The 17891-nt window shown below is 42.9% G+C and overlaps 1 protein-coding gene across 1 annotated transcript in view; it reads left to right on the top strand.

The window, feature by feature from the left end:
• The window catches only part of ABL2 (ABL proto-oncogene 2, non-receptor tyrosine kinase), a 50047-nt gene that overhangs the window by 19048 nt on the left and 13108 nt on the right, over positions 1 to 17891 (top strand). The window contains exon 2 of the mRNA XM_075833112.1: positions 17275 to 17445. Coding sequence (XP_075689227.1) covers positions 17275 to 17445 — 171 coding nt within the window. The remainder of the gene's footprint in view (positions 1 to 17274; positions 17446 to 17891) is intronic.

Raw genomic sequence — 17891 nt, 5'->3', positions numbered from 1 at the left:
ATATGGTTCACATGGCACCTCTACAACATGTGAATTTCAAGGCCCTGGTCTTATAAGATGAAGCTCACATGTGGGAGTAATTCAGATCATATGTTTGGAGGGACATCAAATCCACCACCCCTGGCCTACAAGTGCCTTCTGCAGCGTATACACTATATTTATGTCGGCCTGCGTTCTGTGACCATGTAACGGTCTCCAAATTGGGACACCTGGCAAGCAACAGACAACATGTAATTTCACCACCCCGGTCTCCCCTTCTGTCTAACCGAAGGACTCCTGCTTCCCGTCGTTACCTGCAAGTGCCATTAAATATATACATTCCTGGACCTTGCTAAATAGGATGCCAATTGTTGGCAAGCAGTAATCGCGAGCTATTCCAAGGTCTATTAACTCATACTCTGCCACTTGGTGATTTACCTTACTCTGGATAATATTACTAGGTCTTAAAAAAAAAAACAAAAAAACAAAAACAAACGGACCAGGAGGTTGCAATTTGGGACCGGGGATTATTCATTAGATCATGAGAAGATTTCAAGGCTTTTGAGTTTTTCTTCTTTAATATGCATTCAGCATTACATCCAGTGCTCTATATAACGATATGCCTTCACTGACGCGCATAATGAATGTTGTCCGTGCGTTATGAGAGCTGCAGGTTTCTCTTTCCAAGTATTATGTAACAGTGAAATGCCTATAACACATAAGCAGTGCTGGCTGTTCTGTGACCGTGTCGTGGCTTTCCCATGGCAGATGAAGTTGTGGGCGCCTCGGGCCCTTCGTTTGTATTCAGATATGTGTTTGACGCACACAGCAGTATGAGAGCTCTTTGTATTATTCTTATTTGCAGACACATCATACTGTCTTATATTTTTTTGTGTGTGTGGGGGGGGGGGGTGTATATTCAGTTTATAATAATACATTGTTTTATACTGTATCCAGACTAAATGTCTATGGAAAAATAAGTAATTAAGTAAAGAACCTGAGATTACTTGTAGGAAATCCATGATTTGCCGCATACTTAATGGTATCCTATTTCTTTCAAGCCTTCCTCCAGATTCCTGAAGGAATTTTGAGGCAGATTTTTTTCTGCCTGCAAAAAAACTGTGTGAACTAGGCCTAAGAAAGGGTGGTAGGACTGGGGTGATATATGAGTAATGCACACATATATTGGGGAAATGTGTTCAAATGCTCACCACCCCCACTGATAACAGGTACAACATATGTTTTTCCAAAAGTGTTGTCGTCATCCCCCAGATGAAGATTTGGGCGAAGCGTACGTTGGGGCCTGGTGATAGGCTGTGTATTATTTTCATTGTCCCTGGCTCTGATATGTACCGGTGTTATCTATGCATATGGTATGCAGCTGTATACCGGTTATCAGTGGGGGTGGTGAGCATTTGAACACATGGGAAAAGTTTCATTCCCCAATATATGTTTGCATTACTTCTAGATCACCACAGTTCTACCACCCTTCCTTAGGCTACATTCACACGACATTAAAAAAAAAATGGGCATTAAATACTAATAGACTGTCAGTTTTTCATGGCCATTTTGCATCCGTTTGCCATCCGTTTTTCATGGCCGTTAAAAAAACAAAAAACAAAAAAATAATGGATTTAATTTGTCAGTTTTTTTTGTCCCGACACCCTTACAACACCACATTTCCCATGTAGATAGTGCTGCAATGTCCCTGTAGATAGTGCCACAGTGCCCACTGTAGATAATGCCCACATGGTGCCACAGTGCCCACTGTAGATAATGCCCACATGGTGCCACAGTGCCCACTGTAGATAGTGCCCACTGTAGATAGTGCCACAGTGCCCACCTAGTGCCGTAGTGCCCATTGTAGATAGTGCCACATTGCCCACATAGTACCACAGTACACACATAAAGTAACATAGTGAGTGCCCACATATAAAGTGCCAGTGCAACAGTGCCCATGTAGATAGCGCCACAGAGTCCCCTGTAGATAGCACCCCCTTGTAGATAGCAACCCCCTTGGTAAATACCACTTTCCTCCCCTGTAGATAGCGCCACTGTAGCTCACTGTAGGAACGGAATCCCTCTGGCCGGGGATTCCCCATAGATGGAGCCCCTGACGTGTCTGTCCATATATGGACAGTGACGTCAGGAGAGAGGAATCCCCTGCCAGAGCGGACTGGGAATTCTGCTCCAGGAGTGACCCCTTGACATCACTGTAAATATATATAGATAGTGACGCGGGGGGCTTTTCCAGGAGCAGAATCCCCTGCCAGAGCGGGGTCCGGCCACCGGGGATTCCGCTCCTACAGGAAGCTACAGTGGCGCTATCTACTGGTAATGGGGGGGGGGGGTTATCTACATGGAGGGGTGCTATCTACAAGACTGACGTCCCCGGCCAGAGATCTTGCGATGCCTGGCCTGGGATTCCATTGTTGAAAGCCCGACATCGCTGTCCTTATATGGACAGTAATGTCAAGGGCTTCCCCGGGCTCAGCGCTCAAAGTAGTGCTGTGTGCGTGGAGTCCTCGGCCAGGACTAGTTTTTACCGACCGTTACAAGGATTGATTCCTGAAGAATGGCTGGTAAAAACTGATCCATTGACTTCTATGGGAACCCTCTGACCGTGAAACGGCCAAAAATAGGACATGTCCTATGTTTTGACGGCCAATATTCATAGGTCGTTAAAAAAACAGCCATGTGAATACACCCATAGAACTTCATTGTTCTGAATACGGCCATTTTTTACAGTCGTGTGAATGTAGCCTTAGGGTTTTCTTTTTCCTTCTCTATTTTTATCAAATTTGTATGTTTTTATTGATGTATTTGTACAATAAAGCATGTTCCCTACTATTTATACACATATATTTTTGTCCGGTGTATTTATCGGTTACATTGACTACGTTACATGGGACATTAACGTAGTTGGTACCAGTACGCCTGTTTTTTTTATAAGTTGTACTTACTAAGAGAAACCTATTGGCAGTATAGTCAGTTACAGGTAGGTGACACTCCCGCTGCACGGCTGCAGTTTCTTCCTGGAATGAGACTGGGTTTGGCATGGTTTATCTTCTAGACACCAGTACCAACGTGAAGGCCTTTGCCACTCGGCTCATAGCAGAGACTGAGGCTTTCAGTGGGTATGGGAGCCTAGAAAACGGAGTGCATCTCCTGAAAAACTACAGCCGTTCAGCAGCATTATTGCATGTTATGGAGTGTTGCAAATAAGCTTGTCTTAGTAAGTGCTATAATCTAGTAAGTTGTAATTGAAGGTAAAAACAGAAGCCATGATGCCAGTGTGAACAGAGCCTATGACAATGACAAATGAATAAGTTGGGTGGGTCTAAACGGGCAGATTTCTGCCCATAACGAGCGCCGATTAACGATATAACAGGAACGAACAATCGTTAATATGATCAGTCCCCATCAATTTGCATAATTTTCGGCAGCACATCCGCCGTTGACAGAGATTTGCTGCCGACAACAATATTACAGACTGCATAAAAGATGTAATCAGCCGACGAACGAGCGTTTGTCGGTTGATTGATGCCCCGTTTACACAGGCCAATAATCGGGAGCGTGCATAATAACTCTTATTCGGACGATTATTGGCCCGTGTAATGGGACCTTTAGTTTCAGTGCATGAAAGTGGTGATTCTTAAAGGGATTGCCCGCTGTAGACCATCCCTTTTTGTTAAATGCTATCTAAATAATAAACTTATCACAGGCTGTCCCGCTGCTTGGACCCACAGTAAAGCTTCATTCACATCTGCGCTAGGGCTCCTTTCCGATGTTCCATCGGAACGGAGCCCTGACAGACACAAACGGAAACCATAGGTTTCCGTTTCCATCACCATTGATTTCAATGGTGAATGATCCGGTGCCAATAGTGTGCGTTTGTCTCCGTCGTGCAAGGGTTCAGTCATTTTGACGGAATCAATAGTGTAGTCGACTACGCTATTCATTCCGTCAAAACGTCAGAACCCTTGCACAACGGAGACAAACGGAAACCATTGGCACCGGATCGGTGTCCATTGAAATCAATGGTGATGGAAACGGAAAGCTATGGTTTCCATTTGTGTCAGAGCTCCGTTCCGACGTAAAGCTCAGTCGGAACGGAGCCCTAGCGCAGATGTGAACCAAGCCTAGAAATACACAGTTACTATTGAAATCTGTCCGTGTTATGTGTGGTTGTGTTGGACCCTCTAGAGAGAGAGAGAGACTCTTTGTAGATGCTTTTCACTCTGCCTTATGGATGCAGATTATGAGTGAGGAAACCCCCTCTGTTCAGAAGGGTAAGGCCACACCGTGCTGCCAATATTGTTGCTGAACTGCTTGCGTTTTTGCTAACCGTTTCTCAATTCATTATAATGAACTATAGACCGGAGGCACCTAGCAAAAAACTTCAACACCGGTGAAAACTATGTCCATAAACGGTGTGTGTAAAAAAAACGCAACAGAACTGCAGCATTACAGAAACAAAAAACGCATGTAGTTGACCGCATACGGGTTTCAAACGCAACAAAACCGCGTCAACGATGCACCGTGTGGCCTTATTCTTGAAGGATAATTAAAAATAGGGTTCCTAAACCAGAAAAACCTTTTATGCCTTGTTCACACAGTGCAGATTTGATGTCTATTTTTGCATGCATTTTTTTTTAAGCCAAAACCAGAATTCAATCCTGGAGAGGAGACACTTTAAGGCCTCTCTTCTTTTTTTTTTTTTTTTTTTTTTTTTTTTATATTTCTTCTGTTTAGGTTCCGATTCTGGTTTTGGCTTAAAGAGACTGTCACCACATTATAAGTGCCCTATCTCCTACATAAGGAGATCGGCTCTATAATGTAGGTGACAGCAGTGGTTTTTATTTAGAAAAACGATCTATTTTTACCAGTTTATGAGCAATTTTTAGGTTCATGCTAATTAGTTTCTTAAAGAGGCTCTGTCACCAGATTTTGCAACCCCTATCTGCTATTGCAGCAGATAGGCGCTGCAATGTAGATTACAGTAACGTTTTTATTTTTAAAAAACGAGCATTTTTGGCCAAGTTATGACCATTTTTGTAATTATGCAAATGAGGCTTGCAAAAGTCCAAGTGGGTGTGTTTAAAAGTACAAGTCCAAGTGGGTGTGTATTATGTGCGTACATCGGGGCGTTTTTAATACTTTTACTAGCTGGGCGCTGTGAAGAGAAGTAACATCCTCTTCTCTTCAGAACGCCCAGCTTGTGACAGTGCAGATCTGTGACGTCACTCACAGGTCCTGCATCGTGACGGCCACATCGGCACCAGAGGCTACAGTTGATTCTGCAGCAGCATCAGCGTTTGCAGGTAAGTCGATCTTACCTGCAAACGCTGATGCTGCTGCAGAATCAACTGTAGCCTCTGCTGCCGATGTGGCCGTCACGATGCAGGACCTGTGAGTGACGTCACAGATCTGCACTGTCACAAGCTGGGCGTTCTGAAGAGAAGAGGATGTTACTTCTCATCAGAGCGCCCAGCTAGTGAAAGTATTAAAAACGCCCCGATGTACGCACATAATACACACCCACTTGGACTTGTACTTTTAAACACACCCACTTGGACTTTTGCAAGCCTCATTTGCATAATTACAAAAATGGTCATAACTTGGCCAAAAATGCTCGTTTTTTAAAAATAAAAACGTTACTGTAATCTACATTGCAGCGCCTATCTGCTGCAATAGCAGATAGGGGTTGCAAAATCTGGTGACAGAGCCTCTTTAATGCCCAAGTGGGCGTGTTTTTACTTTAGACCAAGTGGGCATTGTACAGAGGAGTGTGTGACGCTGACCAATCAGCGTCATACACTTCTCTCCCTTCATTTACACTGCACTAGCGATATAGCTATATCGCTATGTGCAGCCTCATACACACACTATAACATTACTGCAGTGTCCTGATAATGAATATACGTCACTACCAGCCTGGACATGTGTATTCAGAATCCTGTCACTTCTGAATCTTTTCTGTGAGATTACAGCAAGGCAAGCGTAATCTCGCGAGATTACGATGTAAACTGTCATTTAAAACAAGATTACGTTTGCCTTGCTGTAAATCTCACAGAAAATATTCAGAAGTGTCAGGATTCTGAATACACATGACGTCCTGGCTGGAGGTAATGTATATTCATTGTCGGGACACTGCAGTAATGTTATAGTGTGTGTGTATATAGCTATATCGCTAGTGCAGTGTAAATGAATGGAGAGAAGTGCATGACGCTGATTGGTCACTGATTGGTCAGCGACATACACTCCTCTGTACCACGCCCACTTGGTCTAAAGTAAAAACACGCCCACTTGGGCATTAAGAAACTAATTAGCATAAAGCTAAAAATCGCTCAAAGTGGTAAAAATAGATTGTTTTTCTAAATAAAAAGCACTGCTGTCACCTACATTACAGCGCCGATCTCCCTATGTAGGAGACAGGGCACTTATAATGTGGTGACAGAGTCTCTTTAAAAAAATACATGCACAATCTGTATAAAATCTGCACTGTGAGCATTTTCTTAATGCGTGTGTTCATGTTTACTCCTTAAAGGGAACCTGTCATGTGGTACATGTAGTCCAATCTGCGGGCAGCATGTTATAAAGCAGGAGGAGCTGAGCAGATTGATAAATGCTTTGTGGGAAAATATTCACGATAACTTGTATTTTATTGATATAAATCACTGTGAACTCTGGTTTTAAGAGTCCAGTGGGTAGTCCCAACTAATGATTGACAGCCTTTCATGTATGAGTGTGCATATAGCAATAGCTGCCAATTACTAAGTGAGACCGCCCACTGGCTCTTAAACCTAGAGGGAGCAGCAATTTATATCCATAAAATGCTGGTTACACTAAATCTTTTCCCATTTAATCATCTGCTCAACTCCCCCTGTTTTAGAACATGCTGCCTACGGACTGGACAGAATGTACCATCTGACAGGTACCCATTAAGGTGGCCATACACTTTTTAAATAGCTATTGGCCGAACAACAGCTATACCTCTTGACTCCCCCCATACACATGCACACTCAGGAGAGGGGAATAATCTGCAGCAGATTATCTCCTGCCTGAACAAAGGCTCGGGCAGGTTGGCATCTGCTGTCTGGGAAGAGTCTGGACGTGGTGGGTTTGCCTTACTGTAATCTAATGTGTATGGGCACCTTCAGTCTGTACAATAATTTACTAAGAGCTGCAGTGTGTGCTCCCATTCTCACTTTAGCTCGGGACAGGTTGCAACTATTGTCAGACATTTTGGAAGCTGGAGAACTGTCATTTGGTCATCCAGCAATGTATAGTATACACAGAAACTTCCTTCCCCCTCCTACACCTCCCCTCTTCTAGTGTCTGCTATTATTATGTATTTTAAGCTGGCCATACGAGATTGCGGACATTTGGCCAACGGCTATTTCTGCTTACCTCTATCTGCTGCCAATCCTCAGTGCTGGAGGGAGGATGAAAAGTCGGTCAATAACCAGTTTTAGTGGAGAGATAGCCATGCATCCTTCAGTGTAGATCAGGGGTAGGCAACATTTTTTGAATGGCGTGCCAAAAAAAAAATCAATGAAGAACTCTGTGTGCCATGCAAACATGAAAATCATGTAAGACTGTTACCATGTATGTGACATAAGCCAATTAATCAGTTAATTAAACTTCTATTTCAGTGTGACCCTTGTCCCTGACTTTCTTTGAAAATTCGATCTATCAGGTTACTGAACACCAGCTGAGGGGGTAGGTGCACATAAGGCCGGATTCACACGAGCATGTTCAGTCCAGGATATACGGTCCGCAGGTCGGCCGCATTTCCCGGACTGAGCACACTGCAGGGAGCCGGGCTCCCAGCATCAAAGTTATCTATGACGCTAGGAGTCCCTGCCTCTCCGCGGAACTACTGTCCCGTACTGAAAACATGCTTTCAGTAGGTGACCGTTTTCCCGCCGCGAGGCAGTGACTTCTAGCGTCATAGATAACTATGATGCTAGGAGCCCAGCTCCGTGCAGTGTGCTTAGTCCGGGAAATGCGGCCGACCTGCGGACCGTATATCCTGGACTGAACACGCTCGTGTGAATCCGGCCTAAGAGAGACTGCGGCTACTGAACACCAGCTAGAGGGGGCGGTGCACATAGAAGAGACCACCGCTACAGAACACCAGCTAGAGGGGGCGGTGCACATAGAAGAGACCACCGCTACGCAACACCAGCTGGGCGGAACTGCACACAGGAAAGACTGCGAATACTCAACACCAGCTTGGGGGGGTGCACGTAGGAGAGATCGGGGCTACTGAACACCAGATTTGGGGTGTGCACATAGGTGAGACCACTGCTAATGAACACCATCTTGATGGGGCTGCACATAGGAGAGCTGCAAACTTTTGCTAAATTTTTCTTTTACAAAGCGGCTATTGCCCTCGCTCCACTGTTCACCAGGAGAGAGCAGCGCTTCATTATTCACTTGGCGACACTGACCACCGGGAGATAGAGCAGTGCTGCATTGTGAACTTGTCAAGTGTCCAGCAGCGACAAACATAATGAAGCACTGATCTCTCTCCTGATGATCAGCGCCGTCATGCACATAATGTAGCGCCACTCTCTCGCTGTGTTCAGTGCTGCCAAGCACACCATGGCGCTGGTCACCGGGTGAGGGAAGAGTGGCAGCAAACCATGCCCCAAGTGCCGGCTGTGGCACCAGTGCCATAGGTTGCTGACTCCTGTTGTAGATATTCTCGGCGATGCCTACTAATGACAATAACCAACCACTACCATCACGAAGGACCTGACAATATCTTCTAAAAGAAAATGGCAGAAGATAAATAACAAAATCGATTCTAAATATCGGGATTTTGCAAACCTCAGGGTATGTTCACACGCAGTTTTTTTGCAGGGATTTGTCAGTGAGCAAGAAGGCAGGGAAGTGGTAAACCTGGAAACATAAACTACAAAATACGTTACTCCTCTGTTTATTTTAGGGTATGGATTTGGACATGTTTTCTGTTGTTTGTGCCGCAGAATTCCCTGTAGCAATTCTGTGTAAGTGCAGGGGAAAAAAAACTTAAAGATGGAAAATTGCTAAGTGGTAAACATTTTTTGGCAAGCAAAACTTTTCAGGATTTCTTGGGTCTGTAGATGACCTTGCACCCTATAACAAATAGGTTTCGTTTTTACCCTCATCCGTTTCTAGGTATAATGTCCCTTTAAATGCTGATGGCTTTTGGCCTGTCATAGTGGCTTTGTGTGAGCCGGCTGTTACATGCCTGTGTCATGGGTGTATCAGAGCGACAGCTGTGTGGAAGAAGCAGTCTGCTGGTCAGGCATCATCCCGGCACACACGCAGCTTCCTTCTCCACGCTGCTGACCCAGCTGCTGTCTGCTCCTCCGGAAGTGTGGGCTGCTTCTGCTTTACTGGAAAATGTAAAAGTTCTGCAGCACATATAGCATTTACTGAATGGTCTGGAAGTCCCGACTTCGGTTTCCAAGCACATCCCCTTATAAAAGACGATCCTTTGCTTAGGTAAAAAAATTTAACAAGAGGGAGGAATTGAAATTATACAAGTATTGTAATGTCCTCCAGATGGGGCTGTAGTCCATAGCAATAAATAAAGGGGGTTGTAAACGTGACTAAACTGTCAAAACAAATCCTAAAGGTAGCCATACATCTTCAATAGCTGTTGGCCGAACGATCGTTCCTGACTCCCCGTACGGATGCGTGCTCGGTTCGGCTGAGTGTGCATGTGTTTCCAATGGGGGTTAAAGGGGGTTTTACACTGGGCAATTATCGGGCAGACAATCATTCATAGAAAGAAGTAAACGGCAGCGATCAGCAGATGAATGAGCAAACACTCATTCATCTGCTGATCATATCATTTTAAAAAAAGTAAAATGTTATCGTTGCCGGCAGCACATCTCCCCGTGTAAATGTATCGTTGTAACGACTGCTCGTCCCCATAAATAGATCCTTGTGACCGGAGCAAATGAGCGCCGATCAACGGTCTCATTGATAAGCGCTCACTGTGCCGGCCAAAATCGTCCGGTTTAATAGGGCCTTAAAGAGGCTCTGTCACCGTTCTAAATGCCCTATCTTCTACATAATGTGATCGGCTCTGTAATGTAGATTACAGCAGTGTTTTTTTATTTAGAAAAACAATAATTTTTGACGGAGTTATGACCTATTTTAGATTTATGCTAATGACTTTCTTAATGCCCAACTGGGCGTTTTTTAGCTTTTAACCAAGTGGGCGTTGTAAAGAAGTGTATGACGCTGACCAATCAGCGTCATACACTTCTCTCCATTCATGTACTCAGCACATAGTGATCCTGCGTTGTTCACTATGTGCTGTCACATACTCACACATTAACGTTACTTTAGTGTCTTGACAATGAATAGACATCACTACCAGCAAGGACGCGATGTCCATTCACAATCCCGACAGTTGGGTAACGTTTGTGTGGGACTTACAGCACATCGAGATCACACTTGCTGTCAAGTCACACACAAACGTTACCAAAGTGTCGGAATTGTGAATAGACATCCCGTCCTGGTTGGACGCGATGTCTATTCACTGTCCAGACACTTCAGTAACGTTAATGTGTGTGTATGTAACTGCACATAATGAGCAACGCAGGTCATTAGCATAAATCTAAAATAGGTCATAACGCTGTCAAAAATTATCGTTTTTCTAAATAAAACACTGCTGTAATCTACATTACAGCGCCGTTCACATAATGTACAATATAGGCCACTTATAATGTGGTGACAGAGCCTCTTTAAGTTGCTGCCAGACTCCCTTAGCGGCGGCTCATCTCCCCAGAGAACAAAAGGATCGGGCATTAAAATTCAACATGCCCCTATACTTCTTTCCCCCAAGACAGAGTGGCGCCTCCATGCACATAAGATAGTCAGCCGGTCCCACCGAAATAAGCAGGCTCGGCCAATCTAAAATATAAATTTTCCTGTAGTTTGGTGTATCAGGCCAGTATACCGCAGTCCAGTGTACAGCAGGGTAAGCTGATTGATCCTGTATTTCAGCATGTGTGGTAGACCATTACACTATTACTATCTGGTCAGGTTCGTCTGAGAAAAATAAGTCTTGATTTCAGGCTTGCTGCAAGAAAAAACAAAACAAAAAAACCCACTTCCTTCATTGTCAAATTCAAACAAAGCATATTATAAAGCTGCATAAATTTTAAAGGGGTTTTCCCTCATATCATTATTTATCACCTATCCACAGGATAGGTGATAAATATCTGATCGGTGTGGGTCTGACCTCTGGGACCCCCACCGATCATGAGATCGGCCACCGCTCTATTCATTTCTATAGGGCTGCCAAAGATAGTGCTCAGCAGCCCCATAGAAATGAATGAAGCGGTGGTTGAGCATGCACAGTACTGTTCCATTCCTATGGGCTCCCAGGAACAGCAAGGTAAGCTCATCATCGTGGGGGGTCCCAGCAGTCGGAACCCCCACTGATCAGATATTTATCACTTCTCCTGTGGATAGCTGATAAAAAATGATTTTTGTTTTTTTTGTACATACAGAGGCTGACAATCTATATTGACCCTTTGCTGCTCACACAGGTGCATGACTGTGCACCTCTATGAACAGGACAGGATAGGTTTTTAGCCTTTGAATATAAATAAATACCCCTTTGTGGATAGATGTGCACGTTCAGATCGGCCAAGCGCTAAAGTGTTTACTGTGATATTCAGAGAAGGCTAGTAATAATCTTCCAGGTAATAAAAGAACTGGCAAGTTGAAATCCTACATGCCAGATCCTTTGCCTTTTAACATACGCAGTAGATTGTTTGTTTAAAAGGATCCATTTATGTGTATGTAATGTGTGTATCCAGATTAATTTGGACTGGACAACAGATGTAATGCTATTTTATTAGTGCATTTGGTAGATGCCACATGTATAGACTGGCGCCAGTTATTGCTACGCCTGATGACTTCAGTCTCAACAAATGTTCTTTAGTCATTGCTAAAATGTTGCATTTTCTTATAATTAAATGCATACAAGATCTTGTAGTCAACACTATCTGGTAGAGTGTCCTGTTTTGAGGGAACCATATCTCCTGTGTTTGCCCCTGTCTTGCCCGTTCCACCACTTGTTTTCCCATCCATCCCTCCTGGCTTTCAGAAATGCTTAAGACATTTTCCAACACGTTTCCCATCCACATTCCCTATAAACAGACCAACTGGTGCTGCAAGCCTTGTAACCGGACCCCATCCTCCTCCATCTGTCTCCACCCGTCCCCGCCCAGCTCTTCAAATTCCTCTGCTGTGCCAGTGTGTTCATACTTGCAAAGTGGGTACAGACAGCATCTATGTTCCGCTGCTAGCTGCCACTTTAGTTTGCCGGTCATGATACTTGGACCGGTCCCGGCCCCTCTTGCGGTCTTGGATGGAAAGGGGCACATGATCAGCACAGCTTTTTGGGAAAAGGCCATCCGGCAAAATAAGCTCAGTACATCAGGTAAGCTTTGGTGTCCTCCGTACTCACGCACATGCAGCAACAAGGTTATTACTGTAGTGTTATACTGCCCTTCTACATGGGTATACTACAGACTGGCTTTGTGTTGTTTGATCTTCTGCACGGTTTTGTAAGTTCTGGATGTTTTAGATGGGAGCTGATGCTGCTGATTTATATCTTAACACAATTTTGACTTTTCATTTGTGGTTTTTCTTCCTTCCATGCATTAATATTCGTATTGAATCACGTTACTTTAAGATACTTTGTGTTTTGAGTTGTTGCTTTTCACAATGCACTTTTGTTCCAATGGTAAAGTTTTTTGTTCTTGAGTTTACAATATTGTTGTTTTTTGTGTCCTGTTCGTTTTATATGGGCTAAATACATTTGCTTATTAGATAAAAATCCACGGCACTTGGATAGGTCAGTTGCAAGTAAAATTTATTGTCCTAATCCAATATTCATGCCATCAATATAATCATATGGAGGAATACATTGTTGTTGTGTCTTTTGTTTGTTTTTTTTACAATGTTTGACCATTTCTGTCCTCCTGGACCTTGGTCACCCCTATTGCAGGGTTGACTCTGAAAAAGCTTTGGCCGGGCTACATGGTGATATTGCTGGAGTGCGGATCTTACTACTACATTTGCGTTATGTTTTTTCCATCCGGTTTCTAGTATTTTTGATGCTAAGAATAGTGTAGACAGCACTATTGTCGTCAAGAATATCAGAAACCTAACAGACCCCATTGTAAGTCAATGGGATCTGTCAGGATTCTTTGGGATCTGTTAGAAATTGATCATTTATGGCCCCGTCAGGAGCCATGACACTAGTGTGAACTGAGCCTTATTTTTCTGATGTCTTCGCATCAATCTTGCTGTCACTGGAACTATTGCGTCTTGAGGAAACAAGTGCACTGTATTGTTTGTTCTGACGCTGATATACGGAGTGCTTCAGGTTCTGTATCTGAGTTTATTGTATTCTGTAGTAATGCGTATTGTACATCACTTGCTTCGCAAAGAAAAGTTTTGCATAGGTGACTGTAGATCTTCCTAATGACCAAACCGTGAAGGATGATCGTTCACAATAATCATGACATTTATGGTACTAAAACGCTCGGGAACAATCACTTGATCACAATTTGAAAACCGCTACAATAAAACATGTAAGGGTGAGTCCACACGTAGCGGCCACAATGCGTCTGAACAAATGCAGTTTTCTGCAAATTGGAGTTGGTTTTTAGATCGATTTGTAAACGGCCGTGCAGTTTTGCATTTAAACAGCGATTTTATTTTTTAAAATTATTTATTTATTTTTACACGCAAAACCGTGCGGCCATTAACTATCAATTCTAGAACCACCTCTATTTGCAGTAAAACTGCGTGTTGTCACAGTATTTATCCGCAATGTGGCAGCTACAGGTAGACTCGCCCTCACAAGATTTGTCCGTTAATGATATTTCTATATGAGGCACATTAAATATACTCAAATATACAGGTACATCGTATTGACAATCATTTATATTGTTATTACACAGTTAGTACGGTTGAAAAAAAGACACGTCAATCAAGTTCAACCAGTTAAAAAAAAGATACATGTTCAACCATTCTTATGATTGTTCATTTTATGCCACAAACTATTTTTAACTTTCACCTTTTTGGAATGCTGCATTTCACATTTAGTTTGCTCAATCAGTAATATTTTTTCCAAAAATTCATCCTCTATTTCTCTTGTGCATAGTGATGCCAAATATGTGTCATGTTTGATGTCACCTTAACTCCAAGAACAAAGACCCCGTGTAAAATGCATCTCTCTCCCAGGCTATATACACCCTTGAAATAGTGTTGTTTTTTTAAAGTAAAATTTTGCATCCGTGTGTTTGGTGCAACTTCATAAATATATTTGATTTAAAAAAAATACAGCTGCTTTGTATCCTGTATACAGATCAGCTGTATCTAGCGCTGAGACCTGAATGAATCTGTCAGGTCTGCGGGACTGACGGGTTCAGTGCAAGCGGATCCACCTGTAATCGATCGCATCTAGGTTATGAACGTAGATGTGATGTGTAAGACGTGGATCCTGCGTGCCTCCACTGACACTGAACTCGTCCGTGCCGTTGACCTGACAGATACAGGATTCAGCGTAAGATGCAGCTTCTCTGTATACAGGGTACAAAGCCGCTGTATCTCAAAAAGTAACAAGAATTTTTAATAAAATGTATTTAGGAAGTTGCACCAATTTCATAGGTGTACATATCCTTTAAAGGCTATAAAAAACTTTTGAAGCCATTTTTTTTATGTAATATATATATTTTGGCATTCTAAACATTTTTCAAGTATAGTTTTTATTTAAAAAAAATATATATTTTGTTTTAGCGCTGCAGCTTCTATGTATTCACTTAGGCCCCCTACAGACGGCCGTAGCCGTGTGCATGGTCCGTGATGATGGGCGCGGATTGTCACCCGCATTTGCGGGGCATGCTCCCATTATAAAGTATAGGAGCACTGTCCACAAAATAAAAAAATAGTCCTATTTTTTTGTAGGTCATTTCTACAGCCCGAACACTTACCTGTAAATATACAGGAGTGTGTCCGTGGGCCATAGAAATTAATGGATCAGTATCTTGATCTGCAATTACGGAAACGTAATTGCGGATCAGAATTACGGTCATGTGCATGTCGCCTTACATAGTAGCTGCATAACGCTGCTGTCCAGTTAGCTGGACTGACGGCTCGGCTGACGGCCGCTCCTGTTTACCTATGACAAGCTAATCAACTTAGATTTGGTTGGTATATGGGGTCGCACACATGAGCCGCTAAGGTACAACAAAAAAAAAATTGGTGGCTTGGGAATAATTTTTAATATGAACATATTAATGCCGGAGCACCTGATGCTCATGCAAAATGAATGTGTCTTGCAGGATGTTAATACTGGTGTGTTTTATTTAGTTCATAGTTTACTATATTCATTTAATTTATTTTTGACTATATGCAGCTTTTGCATTCGGAGACACGGCTCTCAATGTGTCCAGGGATTTTTAGCGATAGGGACGGATTATTTCCAGTACTGGGTCGGTCCGTCAGTGTTTTGCGTGCACTGGGCACTGCAGTCTGGTAACAGATCTTGTGAGTCCCATGTATTTAATTTGTGTAAACTATTTTAGTCTTCCAGAAAGCTCATAAATGATGCCTGTATTCAAGGAATGGTCTGGCTGGGTGAAATGGTGTAGGTCTTGATTATTTTAGGAGATGACACACGTCCAGTCTATAACTGGCACATGATACTTGTGATGTCATGTTGGAAATAAACTCTGTCTAGTGGTCAGCGGAGGAGCCTGGAAACCTGCGCTCTTGTTTTCTGTCTTTCGATGTCATTTATTTTTATCATGGTGTCTGACTCCCGGCTTCTCCAGTGTCTGGCTCTTCTCACAAAATATTGCTGCCCTCTTTTAGCATCCAGACTGCTGGACTTGGTTGGGTTTACATTAGGGAATTCCTGAAATTACAGACCTAAAAAGTCACTAGTGCTGAAGACCTCACATTGCCTGGGGTCCCGGGGTCTGGTTGCAACTTTGTTTTGAGAACTTTTGGCAGGCCATTCAGTCAGAGCGACACCTTTATGGGTCACCAATGTTCAAAGACTATTTCCATTGTCTGTCCTGCATTGGTAATCAAATGCTGTATTGTAAACTGCATCTTCTGGAATCAGAGACTAATGAAAGTTTTTTAATTTTTTTGTTCGCTTTTCTTCATTCCCTCTGGTTAATGGAGGGATATATTGTGCATGAATTGCAAACGAGCTCTGAAATAACATACTGAACCCGTATTCCGGGATTCCCCAGCTTGAGCAGCTCCAAGGCTTGGGCTGCACGACTATTTTAGGGTTGCAAGTCACATGCGATTTAGACTTTGCAACATCCAAAAGACACCCAACAAAAGGAAAATTGCTGACATTTGGCAAGTGAGTCGGTCGCAAAAGGAGTTACATTAAAGTCTATGCTGGCAAAGTCATGTGCGACTTGCGACCAAAAATCCAGCAGGTTGGTACTTTTACGACTGTTGTGTTAATATTAAAAATAGAATGGATTAAATACTAGCCACAGTATAGCCTACAATGTATCGGGCCTGTTCTGTGTATATGACCACTAAAATAGGGAGATAAAAAAATAAATCTTTCACAGGAGACAACCATTTGGCCTCCTCTCTCTGTGCATGTGCAGACAGCGGACCCAGGTTTCATCAAGAATATTATTCCATCCCCCGGCAGAATGTCTGGCAGCAAGTAGATGTTTTCTTCCTCATTCATTTCCAGAGTTCGTGTCCATTTAAATGATATACGCTTGATCTTGCGTCATATTCATAGGACATTCGCTTTTTTATTCTCATGCATTTTAGCAATTCTTTGACTGTTTAAGGCTGTGTTCACATTTGCAACAAAGGCTCGTTACGTGCCCTCCTTCGCAGATCCGGTGAAAAATGACGGACGAAACCTTGCAGCATGCTGCGATGTTTTATCCAGTAAAATGAGGGAAACCCCCCAAAAAAAACATTAAAGTCAAGGGGCTCCTTCAAGCACAGTTGGTGTCAAACTCCAGATCATCGTATGACTACGTGTTTTTTTTTTTCTTGTGCTCCTATGACGGGGGAGAACGATGGAAAAACAGGATACAGATGTGAACAAAGCCGATGTGCTTAAGTTATCACAATGTGTGACAGGAGTGTTTACTTAGTCATTTTCTTTATTGTAGTTTGAGTAATTCCACTTCTTGCATTGGGATACTAAAGTAAATCACTTGATATCTTATCTTGAGCTCTTCCGCTCTCGTTTTCTCCTTCTAGAAGCATTGCACCGTCCTTATGGCAGTGAATCGGAACCTCAAGCACTCAATGACGCCATCCGCTGGAGCTCCAAAGAGAACCTGCTGGGAGCCACAGAGAGCGACCCCAATCTCTTCCTTGCTCTCTATGATTTTGTGGCCAGCGGAGACAATACTCTGAGCATCACTAAAGGTTTGTTTTTGTCCTTTCTTCTCATTTTTGGATTACTGATTCCACCGAGATGAGCAGCGCCGTTTCCTTCTTTGATGGCGCTAAACTAAATCACCACCTGTGACGCTTCATATCAGCAATTCTCTAATATATTTCCTACTAAATTTTGTATTTTTTTACATTTAAAATGTAAATTAAGCAAAATCCATGCTGGTGGCTAGCAATGCTAATTTTCCTCAACTAGATAATTTTTTGAGGAAAACTCCAGACAAAACTCCTCTATTTTCGACAGATTTATGAATTCTGTCCTTAATGTATAAAGTTGAAAAAAGTGCCTAAAACCCTCAATAAATTTAGCAGACGCCATTTTTATGCAATTTGTAACAGAATTCTGGTGCATTTTTCTTAGTAAATCTCCCTCCGTGTGTTCGGCATAGTCCCTGAGGGAGCGGTACATGACTTAGAGA

This window comes from Rhinoderma darwinii, chromosome 7, assembly GCF_050947455.1.
Source record: "Rhinoderma darwinii isolate aRhiDar2 chromosome 7, aRhiDar2.hap1, whole genome shotgun sequence".
NCBI classification, from domain to species: domain Eukaryota; kingdom Metazoa; phylum Chordata; class Amphibia; order Anura; family Rhinodermatidae; genus Rhinoderma; species Rhinoderma darwinii.
Note: the sequence above shows the minus strand (reverse complement) of the source record. Positions and strands in the feature narration are given on the sequence as shown.